An 18,959-nucleotide genomic window follows, 5' to 3' on the forward strand; every position below is an offset into this window, starting at 1 on the left:
AGGTCTGTGCAGTGGTGGGAATTTATGTGAGCAGAGTAAAATCCAAATGAAAGAAATTTTTTCATGAGCTGCATAAAGAAGAAATATTAAAATTACATTGTGACTCAGATCAAGATCTGATCCACTGGAGAGAGTTCTGATGCTGAAAAGATCACTCCTCATGTTTTTATCCTTGCTTGTTTTGTGCTGTGTCTTTGTAGGAGCATTTCAGACCAATCTAGGAAGGTATTCTGGATTCAGCCAGTCCACAGCTGTTCCAGAGCTGTTGGCTATGGTGATACTCTGGCTTGCGCCACTCAACTGCTGGACTTCTTGTTCTGCTTGTGACTGCTGGATTTAGGGTACAGGAAACCAGAGTTGTATCTAGAAGGCAGCTCTACTCCTTGGACACTGCTGCATGTTATTGTAATACTGGGTATCTTGGCTGAAGATGGTCCCTGGTGCGACTCTCCTTTTCTTTTTCCAATACTGTTCAGGCTCTCACTTTTCTAAAGGATGCAAAGATTTACAAGAAATGGACAACACAAGCATCTACAAAGAGATCCCATTGAATCATCTATTAAAAATGACATATATTTAGCACCTTGCTAGTCCCCATGGCTGACTGAAAAGCAAACTTAAATGATGGAGGGAAAAGTAGATCTGAACATTTTTTTTAATATTTCATTAATGACTTACAAAAAAACCCCCACACCTGTTAAACAAGCTAATGTACTAAAGGATTAAATACTTTGCATTTGCTACTTAAGCGCTGGTCTACTTTGAAGAAAGACCAGGCTCATGACAGCACATTTAACTATGAACAGAAATACTGTGAATATGCTCAGACAGCCTATGAATTCAATTGGGTACAGAGTTTCTCCATAAAGAGGGACTATTTAGGGTCATTGGGCAAGCAGTAATGTTATACATAGTGTTAACAGCATGGATAATTTGAAGGGGGAAGCAAACTACATAATGAGGTAAAAATTGAGGGAAAGATTAACTAGCATTTTTTGACAATAAGCAGCATTAGCTGTCACTTGCACAGTACCAAAAAAATCAGTTAGGATGAGGCTCACAATAGCTCATATGGATCATTGCTAATAATAAAGAGAAAATTTAAGGTGATTGTATTACACTGGGGTTAGTGCTGCCTTGTTTTCATCTGTCAGCTCTTTGCTTTTATTCCCATATCTGCTGAGAATTAAGGCAAGTTGACTCACTTGTGAGAGATGTCAGATATTTTTACCCATATGCTGTAGCTGTGTTAGATGAAGAAGAAACAGACACTAATACAACATACAACATCCTACTGAATAGGTGACATGGCATATTTCAAAAACTGACCTTGATTTCCTCCAAGCTGCATGTTTTAGATGTTTGCTGCAACCCAAAACAGAGAACATTAAATAGTTAACAACATCACTTTGTACAGCAGTTCTTGCCACAGGACTAAGGCTGTCTCAGAGGTATGAGCCATCAGAATGGCTGTCTCAGCTTAGCATATACACCATTAATATAAAGATGGCACAAAGTTAATGCTTCCATACTCCACTAAGGAAATCACAGACCTCATTATAGGACTTATTAATTCAAGAAAATATTCAGATTCCTTGAAGAAGCTGAACTTTGGAAGAATCCTGTAATACCTATGTTCAACTTCTGCTCAGTTTTAGCAGTGGTCTACCTTTATGGTCATGTTTTCTGCATTATTCTGGGAATATTGGGTAATTTTTGCATCTCAAAACCAACTTAATTTGCGCTCAGGGACTGGAATTGTCATTAGTTTTTGTTGCCAAATATTAAAATAATAGTTCTTACAGTAGGTGTAGCCATGTACTCTGTGGCATTCAATTCCACCATCAATATGTCATCAGCATCTACAGCTGTCTGAAAAATGAACACAGATAAAACAGATGTAAATGGCATAAAGGTATGTCACAATATAAGACATATGCAAAATGCATAGGGGAAAAAAGAGGACAGCAAAGGACTGACTGAAAAGCAGTGATATATTAAAGATAGCCCTCTTTTTTACATCTTACCATATTTGTTCATTTGGTAACAAATGGTGGGATAACCAAGATCAATCAAGTAATTTGGACAGCAAAAGACAAATATTTCTAAATACACACTTAAAACCAAACATGAGACAACTCTCCATTCAGATTTTAAGTTCTCTAAAACAGCAGCAGAAATGCAATGAAGACAGCTGAATAATGAACCAGGGTGGGAATAAAAAGCTGATGACCTTTTACAGCCTGTAAGTCATTACTCATTGTGTTAACTCATAGGTTATCCACATCTTCTTGGCAGGAACCTTCATGATTAATTATGGTACAATGTGCAGATTTGTTAACTTGTCATTTGTTAGAGAATTTAGGTATTACACAGTCTATTACCTTCCCACAATTCCCAGAATCCTGGCTTGTCAGTTTGGCTCTTATGTCACTAGTCTGAGTTGTGTCTTTATCTGTTTTGTAGGAAATCTGTCTTCTGGCAAGTCTGGAGAACATACTGGGAGTATCAGTTTCTGTTTCAGTACAGCCCTAAAATTAATACAGCAAAAACATTCACTCTAGGTCCTTTAGACTTTCATCCAGTTTGCCCCAGACAAACCTAGACAGAAATCATAAAAGAAACAGGCATTGTATAAAAGACATTTCAAAAAGTTCTGCCATATATAATTTCATAAAATGTCTGCTTATAAGTACAAATAAAACTATAAACTCTTTTGCATCTAAAATCAGCTTACTTTTTTTTTCCTCCAGAGGATGCACTGCAAAATTTGAAAGAAAATAGTGTTTTGTTACAATCTATTGTTGAAACTTCTCTGATGCCTCTTATAGCTCCAAGGAGACAGTGTTTCCACAGTACTACCCACTTAGGAAGCACAGGTGTTTGGAGGAATTGGGGCCAAAGTTTCCAAAGTGGCTTGGGTGGAAGCAGAAATAAATAGAAAGAAATGTCTCAGAAGTGCAGAATCAGTGCTTTAGAAATAGTTTGTTTCAGTAAGGAGTCCTGGGTTTATAAACTTTGTTCCAATTAATGGGAAAACAAAACCATGTCATTGAGGGAGTCTGTTGTTTTTTTAACAATCAAGATTTGCAGTGTAAGCTATGCAATATAAAGATGTTCCTTTTCTATTAGCCAGTTTTAAAACCATCCACCTGACTGGAGGCTACCAGCCAGAAGTATTTCATCTTGATTGGACTGAGAAGTCAAAAGAACAGAGAGGGCAAAGAAATTGAAATGTCATTGTTAAAAACAGCTGTCAGAATTCAGTGCTTGGCTGGACTAGATACAATTATTATCCTGACTGTGAAAAAGAATTGTCAAGAAATTTTTTTCTTTTCAGTTATTTAGAAATTTAGTTTGAAATTACTGCAATGAACAAACTGATATGCCTATTTAGTTAGTAATATAACTTTGAGTTACAGAAGGGAACCTGGATGCCAAATACTTGCCCTGTTTTCAGCTGCTGTGTAAAACATTTGTTTCCACTTAGATTGGCAGCAGCAAGCTGTTGAGGTCTTCTGTGAGAAAGACTCTGTAATGGATTTACTGATTTGTCTAAATCTGATGATTAATATGTTTCCAAATACATCCCATCTTCAGAAAGCATTATCTATTTCATTACAACCTTGCTTTCACTAGAGAACTATTTTCTGACTAGCAGTTTCTTTTTTCAGCATCCAGACTGCAGATCTGTGGTGAGACAAGCACAACTTAAAAGCATGATCAGACTTTCTACTGAACTCTATGCTACCTTTATTGGTACTTATAAGTAAGGCTTTATAAAGCCTTACCTATCAGTAACACTTTACTTTCTAAAATTCCTGTTCTATTTTTCCACTCTTCCTGCAGTGTCACCAAACATCAAGAAGAAAATTATCTACATCCTGCTTTTACACTTAGCCTTCTGTCTTTAATTTTGCTTTGTCCCTCCACTTTCTCTGGAGCTTTTATAACAAGCACCGTAATTCACTTCATGTAAAGCATCTACCACTTGAAAGGACTCTATATGAAGATGAATTGCTTTTCAATTAAAAATGGGTGTATGGGAAGTGTCTCCCTTACTGATTCACTGTCAGAGAGAGAAGACAGTCTCCTTTTTCCTTTCTGCAGCCCACTTATCTCAGAAGACTGGCTGGTTACGGTCGCTCGTCTGGAGGAGTGGTAACTGCTGGAGGACCGTGAGTCTTTAGGAGAAACTCTCAGTAGGGGTCCAAGGCAAGGAACATATGTTGCAATGGCTCTTCTAATGGATAAGAGGTAGAACCAGTCAGATTTTTTTTTCTGTTCGCACAAAAATTCAATCATCATAAACAATGTGTTTATTCAGAGAAATGAACTAATGCTGCATGGACTGGAAAATTACTGGGTACAAAAAGAGTTTTCCAGATATCAGATATCTCATATACAATCACCCTGCAAGATCACTTATTCACAGTGTTTTGCAGAACTCAAATTTATTGCTTGGCAGGGATAAGGGCATTAAAATATAACTTTGGAACTGAAGAGAGCTATTAAAACAATGTTTTATCTGCTTTCAGCTTAATCAGGGCAAAAATAAAATTCTGTCCCTTTAAACTGAACCTCGCAGAAGTACTACATAATGAATTATTTTAATCTTCCCCTAAGCAGCTATTCTAGCTTCTCTTATACATCTGTTTGCTGGCTATCTGTAGAGTTATACAGAATGTGCATTTATATTACTGTATTACTTTGCTCATGTGCAGTATTAGGAAACTCTGGCCTAGCTTTCCTCTTCCTTCCCCTTGAAGATGTTCCTGCCCACCTCTTCTCTGTTCAGTTCCTCAGTAGGTCTTTGTAGGTGGTGAAACAACAGCCTATCTCTGGCATTACTACCATCTGTCAAATCTCACTGCCTGCATCTGAACTTGGAGTGGCAATGACCCTTCATTTTACCTGTCAGAGGAAATACTACCTGAAATATGAAAGCCTTGAGAAACATGAGGAGGATTCACAAAATAGGGAAGAGGTGGTTTGGCTCACTGTATTGCCTCTCTCACTGGCCTGGCTAATGTAACAAAGTGCTATTTGCAACTCTGCCCAATGTCTGCCTCTCACGAAGACAGTTAAAAATTTGTGGTGCTTTTTCCTTTGAGATGGAAAGGTTTCCATCTTTTATCATGCAATAGGTAAATACAGATCAGTATCCATAAACATCTCCAACTACCATCTGCTCAGGAGTTTGTTCCAAGTACAAATTCCACTGACATTTCTATGGCACCGAGGAGTGTTCCTGGGGAGGGCAAGGCTCTCCTACAGAGTTAAAATGAGCAGGTGAAGGAGAATTTGGGTACTAGACCTAAAAGTGACAAATTTACTCTCAGATTTTCTTTGCTATATAAACATAGCTTGTAAGAGCGAACTTACCTGTATTTGGGGTGAGTGATGGCATAAATGATGGGGTTATGGATGACAGAAGCTTTGGCAATCACAGCTGGTATGGAGTTCATGAAAGGTGTTAGGACGTGGGAATACCTAGAGTAATGCAAACACATCATATATTTACTACTGAGTTCTGCATTGTCTATGAAGTTATACAGTGGCAAGATAGGCTTTAAGGCTCTAAAGAGAGTTAAAGAGGTGTTCTGTACCAAAACAGTGAGAGAAGAAGTTCTACATCATTAGCCTGTAAAGATCAACATCAGTCTAATTGGATTTCTGGGGGCTTCTCTGGCAGTACTTCACTACTATGAAGGATTCCCATGTTGTTTAACCCAGGGACAATGTCAGCCTTTTAAAAGACCTTACCATCTTGGTGAGGAAGTTTCTCATCATACTATGGGAATATATATGCTCTGTGATGAGGTGGAAATGGTTTGCCAATTGCAGTATAAGAACCATTTTGTCAGCTGCCTGCTGAGATGCCATTTCCCCTCTTAAGGCTTTTCCCTGATAAGGATAAGGATGTTCTCTATGTGCAATATTTAACACGGTTTCTCCTGCTCATTCTTTAAAAACATGGGTTAGAGGTATAAATCTTCACATATTCTGGATAACATACCGTGTGACCTTACTGGAATGAAGATTTTGACCCTGAGCTGAGACAATGCTTTGGTAAGGCTGATGGAGAGTTCAGCTAACAGAATCAAACAGTGGCAAAGCCTTCTGTTTAAGCTAATAATTCCTGTGTTTAAACTAATAATTCCCAGCAAATGCAACCTGTAGACCAAAAGTATTAGTGAGCATGACTGTGCTAGCTCGCTTTTCCCTATTCAAAATATTTTCTAAAGGAATTAAGGTTCTTCCTTCATTTTTCATATGTTGTTGCTCTGTCAGATGAGTAGTCTTTAGTCCAAGACTATAGCCATAGACTCCATGTCTGCCTCCCATATGTGGCATGTAGCAAGATTTTATCTGAGTCCCTTGCAATAAAATTTCACAGAAGACATCCAGGCTTGGTTATTAACCTGAAAAATCCCAGTAGGATTGCATAAAAGAAATAGCCCAGAAATGGAAAAAATCTGAATGAAGCTATGTTGCTCTCCAGATGTCTTTATAAGGAAAATTCAAAAATGCTAATTTCTAACATACTGCAGAATTATAAAACTGTTCATTTGTTCAGATTTTTCAGAGTGTGAGACATGGAGCAGAAGTCTAGATCAGCAGGTACTTGATGCTCCTAAGGTAGATGCTGAATCGTGCGTGACAGCGCAACAGTTCTACATAGTGGTCAGCTTAAAGCATCCCCTATTGATTTTCTTTTAGGTCTCTTACAGTACTGCAAGGTAGCTATGCTTATTTTCTGTGTCTCCTTGCTTCTCCTCTGTGTCTAACTGGTCACAAGTCACCAGTGGAAGATGTCCAGTACCTCTGACAGGAAATGGGACACTAGGACACATGTGAAGGATTCCTGTTCCTGAGTGAGGAACATGTTTACCTTCATGTAGAAAATGTTCGTTGCAGCTGGGAATCATCTGTCTGCATACAAAGGGAGAGGATCCACTTCCCTCTGTATTTTTTTTCTTCTTAAACCTAAGATTTTAGAAGTGCTGTGTTTAGGAAACTGCCTTTCTAAGCAGTTGAGACGAAACCCTGCAGTGGCCTCTTTCTTGGGTGTGTAACAAAAATCACCCTTGTCTCCCTAAATGCTCCATAGTAAGTAAATTTGAGCTGTGTGTCAATTTTAGAAACACCTTGAAAAATAATAAGAGAAGTGTTTTGTACTGTCATAGGAATCGTCCAGGTGAGGTTTTGCAGGTGACAAGCCTTCCGAAAAGAGATACTCACACACATTTTAGAGAGGCTAAACTGAAGCACAGGAAGATTCACATCTTAAGGTGGGAGAAATAACCACGTAGAGCAAAGGCAAATGGATTCCCAGTCCATTACTTTGCCTAGTATCAACTATCTGGGGTCAAGCTACATGTTTTAATGCTGTCATGCTTCCATTGAAATGGCTGTATAAAATGCTGACAATTAAACAGATGAAGAACATGCTTTGATGATATATGTTTATGATATTTATATCCAGCATCAAAAAGCTAACACGTGTATGTACTAATTTTGAACTTGCTTATACATGTAAGGAATTTTTGCAGTTTGATGTAACACAAAAAAATGAATATACCTTTGTAGATTAAAGAAGTAGAGAAAAAAAGAGAATCAACCCCTGGGAGGATCTTTGTGGAGTGCTTTATTTAGCATTTTGGTGCTAAATAAAGTTCTGATAGTTCAAATATCCTAGCATAGAGAATGCATTCGGAAATCTTCAGCGAGGCAGTTTATATTGCCAGTAATAGTATTCTTGTTTTCTTTCTCTCTTTTCCTTTTTTTAAAATTTTCTTAAAGTCAAACTAAGAAAAAAATCAGTCAGCATATGCCCCATTGGTTAAATATCACTCCTAAATATTTGAATGTTTTGGACATGCTTCAGAGGTCAAACGTGACAAGTAGTTTTGACTTTCATCTGTCTTTTACAGTTCCACATCTTTTGCTTTCACTGAATATTGCTTTGCTGATACATTTATAATTACCCAGCAAAAGCTACCAGAGCAACAACAGAGTATGGTGACCAGGAAATGACAAAAAACAAGATGACGATCAGTGCAATTTTGGCCATCTTCCACTCATTTTTCATCCTCTGATACTGTTTCTGGAACTCTCTATTTCCACGTTTGCATCCAAATGTCTGAATAGATCTAGGGAAAATAAACATACAACAGGCAAAAAACAAAGGTAGGGAAGTGAGCAAATAGCTTCATGAAGTGGGACAACAACTACTCTTCTGCTGCTTTAGGCTAAAACTCATGCACTTTTATTGCATATTAATGCAAGTTCGTGACCCCTGCTTCCCAATTCGATGTACTTCTGTTGCACTAATCAATGGCAAAATCCACATGTGCTTCAATGAAAAAAAATAGCAGAAAGGTACCAATATATTTTCCACATAAAGCAGCTATTCAAGCCAATTAAATAATGCGGAGTTAAAGACACTTAGAGGAGTCTTTGCTTCCCTGGGTCTGTTTTCCTACCTTGCTGTCACTTTGAACTTCTGAGTTAGACCAGATCTACTGGGATCTATGAGACTGGTACCCGCAGATGGCACATGGAGTGGCAGGCTGCCCTTTATATTTAAAGCAATAGCAATAACTTTTTGTTTCAGAGCCCTGCTATTGAATCTTTAATCTCCTTTTTTATTTAAATTTATAGTTAAATTCCATCTATTTTTCTATGAAATAGTTATTGATACACTGTCATTAGGTGTTTCTGAGGTCCCTTTTGTTTTTATCCTGGTTGGTTAATTTCTGTATCCTTTTCCATGTCATTAGATAATACACTGATAAGCTCAGGCCTAAATTCAGGAATGGTCCTTCTAAGAATTATGTCTTGCCATGCTGACTATTGACAGAATTCTCGTTTGGTTTTCTCTTTCAGTTGTACTTACAAAATAAATGTGAGAAACGTGTCCCAGTTTTATTCTGTTTTTTTTTTCTTTGTTTTACAAAAACAAGCAGTCACTTAAGCACAAGGATAAAAATTTAGGACTGTTGGCTACTTACTTGTTGGCCTTCTTGATAGCCTCAAAGATAGAGACATAGCTGTATATGATAGCAATCAAAGGAATGAAAAAGACAAAACAGAAAAGCAGCATCGTGTAGGCACGGACTGATGGTGTGAAAGTCATGTAGTCCCAGGAACAGGAAGTCAGCAAACCCTCAGGAACATAAGCACCTAGAAGGGAAGACAGGAGAAGGTAAAAACCATGAAGTGAATGTTATTCTGAGTGCAGAAGTTAGAGAAGATACTCAGAAAAACATTGGATTTAGTCTTATTCTCTGAAAGGGAAAAAAGAGTTTAAAAGGATAAACAATTCTTCATGTAAAGAACTTTTATATTTTCTTTTGTTTCCCTATTGTATTTATGCTTAGCAGTCTGAGGCTTCAGAAAACTGAGTAATTTTGCTTCAGTCTTGAATATTGTTTAAAACTCATTATAGTCAAATGGAATCTCTTCAAATACTTATTTGGGTATGGAACCAGACCTGTATTGTTTTTAAATATCTCCATTTCCTGTCAAATTGCTTTCTTCCAAAGTAGTCAAACCAATTGCTCTAGGTATCATTTTTCTAAGCATGTGCAGATATGAGAAATTTACTGGGCAAAACAGAAAAATTTGTTGTGTAGACCAAATAATTTTGTCATGAAGTAAAGCTGAGAAGTAAAAAAAACAACAAAAACACTGAAAAACCCCCAAACAAACAAACAAACAAAACCCACTCCAAAACATACCTAATGTTTTGCCTGAAATAAAATGTATTATCTTTAAAGGAACTGTTTCAAACTGTTAAGTAAATAAATTGGCAATAGCAACTTTGGAATTTTTTTACTTTGGAATTTTAATTTTAACTGTTTACGCTGATATTTTCTGTTCTGCTCTTAAAAATATTGCACCAGATGTTCTCAAATGCATCTAATTACAGTGTGAGAGTTCATACTGTGGGTACTATTACAATCTAATTACAAGATAATAACACCCTTCAAGCAATTATTCCACCTTCTTCAACTGAAAATCTATAATCTAAGGCTATATTGTCATTTTGTTATTCTAACAGCTCCTCACTCAACTAAAGACTGCTTCTGTCAGTATTGCAGTTTGCCTGCTTAAGCATGCTTCATGTTTAGGGGGACCAGAATGGTAATAATATGACAATAACAAAACTCTGCTGAAATTCTGCTCAGTACCTGAGTTGGCTGTTGCATCTTTTACTAGTCAACCGTGTCTATGTTCTCACCTCAGTTGGCAGACTCTTCTGGAATTAGGAAGCATAATGGTGGGCTGGGGTTTTGAATGATGAGTTAATTTTAACTTAGTGACTGCAACTGGTGACTCTCAGGAAATATACTTAATGGTAGTGAGGCAGATTGCAGTGAGGAAGAATAACAGACACTCACTTTGTCATGAATTCCAATGATCAAGGGGCTGTATGAATGCTCCAATTTCCATGTGTAAAATCCACATTTACAAAAGCATTTTAGTTACTACTAAATGCCATGCTTATTGGAAGCCAGTGACAACACCACTGAGTGAATGGAGAATGCGGGCAACACCAAGAGCAATTTGTCCATCCAGAACACAGTCAAGACTTACTGAAGATCTCCTGGCACAAATGCTCTGATTCTTTTATGTGAATGAAAAGAATTAGATTGACACTGGTGTCTTAGACAGAAAACTCAGCAGAAATAACACAAATAAATTTATTTAACTTATTTATTGTTAAATTTGATTCAATGGAAGTAGACATGGGATAATGAGCAGGCACATTCTTCATAAATTTTTGGCCATGAATTTATCTGCTGTCCTTTATGGAGCAAGTAGTGTGCTTAAGGAAAAGTGCCACTGTCATATAATATGCTGTAATGCCCACTGCATTCTTTTCTTTTCATTAGAGACTTTCAGTTTCAACATGTATTTTAGTCTCTTTTTTCAAATTGGTCTACTCAAGCCTCATATGTGAGCTATTAGTTCAACCCTCTTCTGCACCTTTAACTGGTCTTTAATCCAACACTAGGGCAAAAAAGTTTTATTCCAGTTCACTTACTCCATCCAAAGAAGGGTGGGAGACTCCAAGCCAAAGAGTACAGCCAGACTCCTACCAGGACTATTAGGGCCTTCTTCTTTGACGTCACTCCAACAGAAGCCAGAGGTTTAGTGATGACAAAATATCTGTCCAAGGCAATCACCATCAAAGTGATCATAGATGTAATGCCAAAAAGAGCTCCGCAGAAGGCATACAGCTCACAGCCTTGCAATGAAGATGACAGAAGTAGCAGTGAAATTAATCTACCCATGCTAATTATTTCTAGGAGAGTTCAAGTCTGTGTTTCTTATGAACTAATGTCTTCTGGAATTTGTAAAGCAGTGAAAGGTGAATTTTCCTGCAGTTATAATGCTACTTCAAAGCTGCTGCCTGTCTTGCTAATTGCATTATCCATAGAGATAAACTTCACAGACTTTGTTTGCTTCAATTGCTGGAGACAGTGATACTTAATGTATTTTCACTCATTGATTTCTGGTGATTCTAGTAGGATAATTTCAGCAGTCCATTAGTATCTCATTTAACTCCAGTTTTACTGCAGGTCCCATAGAGCAGCTGTTTTGCTTAACAATGTGATATAGTTTCTTTGGTACTGTTCATATCTCAAGGGCAGCAAAGCTGATGTAAATATGAATACATTAATGAGTAATTTAGCTGAAGTAAATATTCAGACTATGAATACATGAATGAGTGATTTTAATTGTTCAAACAACCTAATGATTAAAAGCAGTGGTTTGGATTAGCTTTAGCCTATATGCAAATGAGCACTTAATGGAAGTAAAATAAAAATATGCTTTTGGTCATCAGAGATCAAAATAGCAATTTTACTTCTGTGAGTTTCCTTTCTGTCAGTACCTGTTCAAGAGGCTAAGACTAGTCTTCCTCTTACAACAGTTATATTGGAAGAATGAAAGCACCCTCATTCCACATTTTCTTACTACACAGAAAGTGTAAAACTTCTGTTGTGAAAAATCAGATTTTCCAGGCTTTCTTGCCTCAGCATGCCAGGTGTGAGTCCCAGAGCAGGTTATTTAAAAGGGCTTTTAAGCTGGTGTGCTGAGGGGGAGTGCTTCTTTGTCAGTAACTAAGTCATGAGGTGACTGGGGAAGAACACTGGCAAGAAGATTAGTGCTGTGCCTCATGTTGCCAGTGATGCCTTTGCATCTGTCTCATTAATGTAATTTTCCTCTCCTGATAGCAGTGTATTTATTACACACAGACACAAATATTCAAAGAAATGTTTGTGTCAACACTGAAACAACGTTGGGAAATGTTCTCAATATTGCAAGAGTACCTGAGGGTAGATAGATGAACTGCCACTATGGTAAGAACAAACATAGTGAAATTTTAGAAAGAATATATACAAACCTTTCTCACCAAAAATCCAGTGTTTGTAGAGGCTGCTGGTGAAAAAAACTGGAGACTGTGTAATGGACATCAGGAAGTCACTAATAGCTAGATTGATGATGAGTATGTTGGCTGGAGTCTGAAGGCTCCTACTCCTACAGAGATCAGAAGAAATGTTGCTAAACAGTGCTGCACTGTTAATTATGCTGTTACTCCTTCCTGTGAGCTCACAAATCCCAAGAAACACTCCATGGTAAGCTAAAGCAGAGTGCTTCTTGTTTCTCTCATGAGGGAACACAAGCAAGGCCCAGTTTTACACCCTTTGCATTTTACAGGATTGCTTTGATAACCAGCTCAGTGATGGGGATAAATCACACTGTTCTTTAAATAATCTAACCAGTGCACTGCATGCCCACAATTAGCAGGAAGTTAGAGTTGGTGTACAATATGGATGTCTGGATCTGGGCTGTGTTAAGCAGGAGAAGGGGCATTCATTTTCCACTGCTGATAAGATCAACAGTGGCTTCCTAATACAGGGTTTAAGCAAACTCACTATGAACCACATCAAGCCCTTTGCTTTACATCAGCTCTTCTCTGTGCCACTCATTTCACTTGCCCAGACTCTGTCTTTAAAGGAGCAATAAGCAGCCTTCAGTGTATTCTGCCTGCTTTTGTTATTCATAATATTAAAGTACCGTGTTTTAAAGGGTACACATAAAAACTCAACCAAGAGCTCTTCACTTTGAGGCTCAGTGTAACTACTTAGCTCCTTTTTCAATTTCAGTCTTAGGCATAATAGAAAAATAGGTGAATAAACTATGGGTTTTTGCACTGCTCCAGAATCAAGCACTAGGACCACCATCCCCTTTCTGTCAATTTAGGAGCAAGGAGGTATATTAGTAGGTGCTTATGGGTTGTGTGTATTTGTTTGCAGTCTGCAAAGTCACTGAACACATTTCTATTTCAGGCAGCTGGTCTCTTATGGTTTGTCATTACACGAGGCTGCTTTGTAAGCACCTAAATGTTTTCTGAATTTTTGATGTACTCATTACTTAGTTATCAGTATCCCTTTCTGTCTTCATATCATCTTCAAATGAAGACAAGCTGTGTCCTGAAGTGGAAGTGCCATAGCTGGATTTCCTGTATGGGACCATCCAAAGAGCTAAGCTGGCTCATGTACTTCATCCTCACATATCTGATATGCATGCCAATGCCTTTTCTCTTCTTAAGGCCGCTGCCATTCTCACTTAAGTATGCCATTCTACTCTGAATGAATGTGCTGAAACCTACTGCCCATAAATACAGGCTTGAGACCAAGACAACTTCCATCTACACTCCAGTGATCTAAGTTAACACAGTCAAATGATCCTATAATTTGTTGCTGTTATTTTGGTTTATTACATTTGTGCCTGAAGACCAATCACATAGTAGAAGTTCACTGGCTTGAACATCATGTCAATGCTCTGCTCCAGTGTGATAAATCAGACACAGAATGAGGGGTGAACAGGAATGGTGAGCATATGACATTGTTGTCAGAGATCCAATTTCCCTCAGATAGAAAAGTTGGAATGTGGCTTTAGTTAAAAGGAAACAAGCGAAGTGTTGGAAAATGTGAAAAAAATGAGACATGGCCACTAATGAACAGGGTGGGGGAGAAAGAAACTGACTAATAAGAAACAGGAGGAAGGAAACATCTAAAATAGAACAGATTTGTGAGGTACAGAGGTGCAAACCAGTTCAATGCAGACACAGTTAGCCAGTAGAAAAAAATTCACTGTAACATTTCTGCTTTGGCTGCATTTCTATAGCTTGTAATATCTGGGTGGTTCTTTGCAATCTTGCTAACAATTTTGCTATGGCTGTGGTTAATGGGAAGAAGTCAGAGGGAAATGGTAGGTTGCCACTCTTTTCCTACAGCAGTGTCTCTTGGTGCATTTTACTCTGCCAGTGAAGAAGTCTGACAGTATTCCTGGACTGTGTTTGCAGCACACAGGATACAGTTGAAGTTCATACATTTGAATATTTTAAAAAGACATTCAAAAGAAAGGTACCTGCAGAAAGCATAGAAGACCAGGAAATTACCCAGAGTTCCTGTAATCCCCACTATAAGGATGACAACTCCAATTGTATAATGGGCATGATCTGGGACATCCACTGTGGGAAAGGCACGAGGAACATCTTGCACTGTCATCTTCTGTGGAGCAAATAAGAGGTCATAGGTATATTGCCAAACTTTCTGAACAAGCTGGCATGTGCTTCTCTGGAAGGGAAAATGGTCAAGAATGCAAAAAGACAACAAGCAAAAAAAGAATAAATTCAAAGTCCATCTATTGAATATCTTTGGGGCATAAATATGCCATCAGCACTGCAAAGGGCAAAGGATGTATGCTTACTGTCAATTTAGAATTTTGGTGAAGAAAAGCAACCTATTCTCTCCCGAAAGAAAAATAAGGATATGAAGGAGAAAGAGAGACAGGAAGGGACCTGCTTCATTGCATCTGATATCAGGTAATGCAGTATTTAACAAGAAGTAAGCTTCCTATAGATTTAATTTCAGGAAAGTTTCTGTACCTGTGAAGTACAATTTCAGTTGTCCTCTGACATCATGGGCTGGACTTCTCTAACTAAGTAGAAATGTTCTATGGATAAATAGGCATTTACTCCTTTAGCAGTATGGCCACTTCATTTTTCCCTCTGAATTACAGTGCAATTTGAGCTGCCCTCAAGAGCTGATTACCAAAAGCCTGGCAGCTTGAACAAGAGTCTTTTGAAAACTAAATTAAGGATCAGAAAAACTAAACCACAAATTCTTTCTACCTTATGCCTGGTTTCCACACCAGTTCTGGTTTTGGATTCTGCCTGAATCAAGGTATTTTGCTGTCTGGGAAGTATTTCATAAACCACTTGATTGAAGCATTTGTGTCTTAATCAGTTAATAACTCACAGCAGAATTCAGCAGCCAAGTCTGAAGATCACAGTATTGGAAATGGGTATTTTTGGACAATAGAGGTGGACATTACTTCTGAATACATCTGTGAGGTCAGGCTGAGGTTATTACAGGCAGTGTGGATTTAAAACCAATGTACCAGTAGCAAGAGGGGAACCCCAGGAGTGCCTGGGATTCTGGATGAGACTGCTCTGTGTGCTGAAGATCTGCCCACAGCAATCCTCAACCACCAAAGCACACTCCCTGGGTTTCTACATTAGCAGAAACATTTCATAATTGATTAAATAAAAAACCCAAATGAACCAAACCAGCTAACTTCTGAATAGCTTCTAGTTGAAAATACACCATTTTTGAAAGTCCAACACACATCCCCATAGCATAAGTATTTCTGTATAAGTGATAAAAGGACAACATTCCAAGAACAGAATTCAACTATTACTGAGAAAAAACATCTGTTCTTTTTCAGAGTGAGGAAATAAAATCATATCACTTAAGTGCCATTCCCTTGGAGATGTTATTTCGGAAGTCCTACTAAAGCTAGCAGTGATGATGGTAGGAGCAAGGCCATGCAAGCAAATACTCATAGTAAATAATATCTGATCTAGCCCACTCCTCACAGACCTGCAATGGCAAGGGTATAAGATCAGGTTTAATTATAGCTACAGGGAAAGAAGAAATCCTCATAAGGGCACTTGAACATATTTCAGTGCTGATTCTGACAGATTGATTTGTATGACATCAATTCTAAAGCCAGGAGCAGAAAAAACTATGTCAAAGACATTATTTCAGCTACTTCTGCCTGAATGTGGCAGAAGGATTGTATCTAATTTGGTGTAAAACAAGACAACAAAAGGGGGAAGAAAATACGAGTGCTATGTGGTTGCTTTTATGAATTCATCTAACTTCAAACTGTAGGCACTGGTTTTGCAGGAAGAATATTACAATAGAAGAGACCCCAGTTCCAAAACATGGCAAGTTTTGGCAGTTCAGTGTGAACTTTGGCAATGTAACAAGTTTCTTTGTTCCTAATTTTCCTACAAATGCAGGTAAGGAAGCCACTCATTTACACAGTATGACTTATACAACCAACGATAGTGTTAGGCCTTTTACATTACAACAAATTACAATAATTTAGCAAAACTATCTGACCAGAAACACTGTAATTTCCTGGGGTTCCTCGTGTGGTGTTTGTACTGGCTACCTACAAGAGGCCTCAAACAACTGATAGCAGTTATTTTCCTTTCCAGATCCTTTCTCTGATTTCTGAGCTTGCCTCTGTGGGCACTTGCCCTGTGATGACAGACAGCACAGAGAGGAGTGTAATCCCCCTCAATTATGGTTTCAGCAGGGTGACGCTAACTGCTAAGCCCTCTTTCCAGTAGACAGCAGGGCTTTCCATAGATGATGCTTGCCCTGTTGAGCAATTTGGATAGCAGATTTTGTATCGTCTTCCGGATTTAATCTCAGCCACAAGCAGCACACACTGCTTTCACTTCTGAAACTCTCTTAAGCCAGTCTTTGTGTCAAGTTAAAATGCAAAATTTTGGTGATACAGACACTTGACCTAGGGAAAGGGACAGCTAATGAAATTGTTCAGCAGAACATGGAAAAAATCAATTTTTAATTTTCCAGCGTAAATCACTGTGTCCCCAGAATCCCTTTCCATTTTGCCATGCGCTCTACAGTCCCTTTTCTCCCTCCCTGCTGTGTTCTGCTATCCTTTTTCACATTAATCCATCTCATTTAGTTTTTCCAGTGCCTTGGCTCAGGACACTTCCTTATTTATTTTTCTGTAATATACTGCAGATATCCAGGTTTTATTAAAAAATGGATTTTAAAAACTTGAAAAATTAGGTTGGTTTGTGTTTTCATTATAAAATTTTAAACAGACCGTAGTAAAAACAGCACATGAACAGAACCTGTAGTCCTACTAATATTTGAAGAGACAAAGCCAGGAAGAGGGCTTCTGAACTCCTTTGGTTCAGGCGTGTGGGGTGGGACAGAAAAAATTTTTAGCAAACCCAAAAAACTCCATCCTGAAGTGTCATCACAACAGATTCTCACTTTCACACTTGCAAGGAAAATGTCTTTCTCTTTAGTATATAAAAACTCAGAAAGAGCTTTGATAGGACTTACCTGAGAAAACCTTCCAAAAAACTTTCTTGGGTAACTGCACATAACTCTTTTAACATTTACATAAGCACTCCACTGCACTTACAGATTATTACAGAAATGATAATGATGGGGATTTCCGCCCTGAATAACAACACAAGAGAGCATTGTGTTTGAACTGCTAAACAGCAGTTTAACGTACAAGAACATCTTGTTTTGATAGTTTGCAACATATTTGATGCACTTTGCCATTAGACATTCCTGCCTGTGTTCTGCCTATTGAACTCTGCTGAAAAACACTGCCTGTACAGCCTTTTCTGCATTAAATAAATAGTTAAAAGAAAAAAAATATTTAAAAGGTTTTGTTATGTCATTATTGCATTACAGCATAAAACGTGTACATGCTCCTTAACTGTCCATTTACAGTCCTGTAAATGCCAGCCTTGCCATAGATCTACATGCCACAGCTTTGAGGACAGAAACACTTACTGTTGGGGCTCTAGGAAGCAGATCCATCCGAGTGTAGGCATTGGCTTCCGAGTCATTCCATGCACTGAGGGACTCCACAGTTCTGGTGCTCTTGGTGTCCTTGGAGGGAAAACAGATCCCCTTCTGATTGGGCTGCTTATTCAGGTGAACAAAACCTAAGCAAAAACCAAGAAAGAAGAGCTGTCCTCTGAATTTAAGTCAGCCACTTTACCTTTTGTGTGTGTGAAGCAGGTTATTGGATTCTTTGGAATGGTGTGAGATCCAGTGCAGACTTCCTCACTAGAGCTTCAGATTGTTTCAGTCCATCATCAGCTCAGCAAAGGGCAGCAGCAGCGGCTTCCATTTAAATACAGGAGAGGGCAGAGTCTGCACATGCCCAGTTTGCAGCTTGTTCCATCTGATTCCAGCTTCACTTTAATGACAGTATAAAACTGATGCTCACTTAAAAGTGCAGGTACCTGGTTTTTGCCTTTGACCAATTTATGTGTGAATTGTAATGCTATTCCCACATTATCTCTGTATGAAGACAAAGAAGTTAAAAGGTGGAGTTCTATCTGTCTTAAATATACAGTTCTTTTTCACCATATTGGTGAGTTAGTTTTTTGTAGTCTGCTTTTAAAGACCATGCATGTGTACAGTTCTGCTGAAATTGTCAGAACTCAAATAGATTCTGATATTTAACAATGTGCCTGTATGCACTTCTGTCTTGTAGAATTAAGGTCATGGTTGTTTGTTGGTCTACTTCTAAAAATAAACAAAACATAGGGATAAACCCTGACATCATCCTTTTCTGCTCTTTAGTTAAAAACCAAACCAAAACAAAAAAATCCTGCACAATACCTTAGGTAGAAAACAGAAAATATCCATCTGTTTCAAGTGTTGCCTGCTTTCTTTTCAGTTTGTTTAGGTAAAGTACACGTGAATGGATTCTCATTCACAAAATCTGGCTTTACATTCCACTGTGCAAAGACATGAATTGCTGTATTCCCAGTTGAAGGCCCATTACTGTTG

The 18,959-nt window shown here is 38.1% G+C and overlaps 1 protein-coding gene across 1 annotated transcript; it reads right to left on the minus strand.

Moving 5' to 3' along the window:
- Nucleotides 1-296: 296 nt before the first annotated feature.
- OPN4 (opsin 4) lies at nt 297-18,289 on the minus strand. The gene is made up of 13 exons (XM_031061182.1): nt 18,160-18,289; nt 17,949-18,047; nt 14,452-14,594; nt 12,422-12,555; nt 11,057-11,260; nt 9,018-9,189; nt 7,992-8,156; nt 5,386-5,493; nt 4,063-4,243; nt 2,385-2,531; nt 1,804-1,872; nt 1,330-1,365; nt 297-488 (listed from the first exon to the last, which is right to left on the minus strand). The coding sequence occupies exons 2-13, from the start codon at nt 17,973-17,975 to the stop codon at nt 297-299; spliced, it is 1,578 nt and encodes a 525-aa protein (XP_030917042.1). The 5' UTR covers nt 17,976-18,047; nt 18,160-18,289.
- Between the last annotated feature and the right edge of the window lie 670 nt (nt 18,290-18,959).

The sequence above is a fragment of the Geospiza fortis genome, unplaced genomic scaffold, assembly GCF_000277835.1.
Source record: "Geospiza fortis unplaced genomic scaffold, GeoFor_1.0 scaffold130, whole genome shotgun sequence".
Lineage (NCBI taxonomy): Eukaryota > Metazoa > Chordata > Aves > Passeriformes > Thraupidae > Geospiza > Geospiza fortis.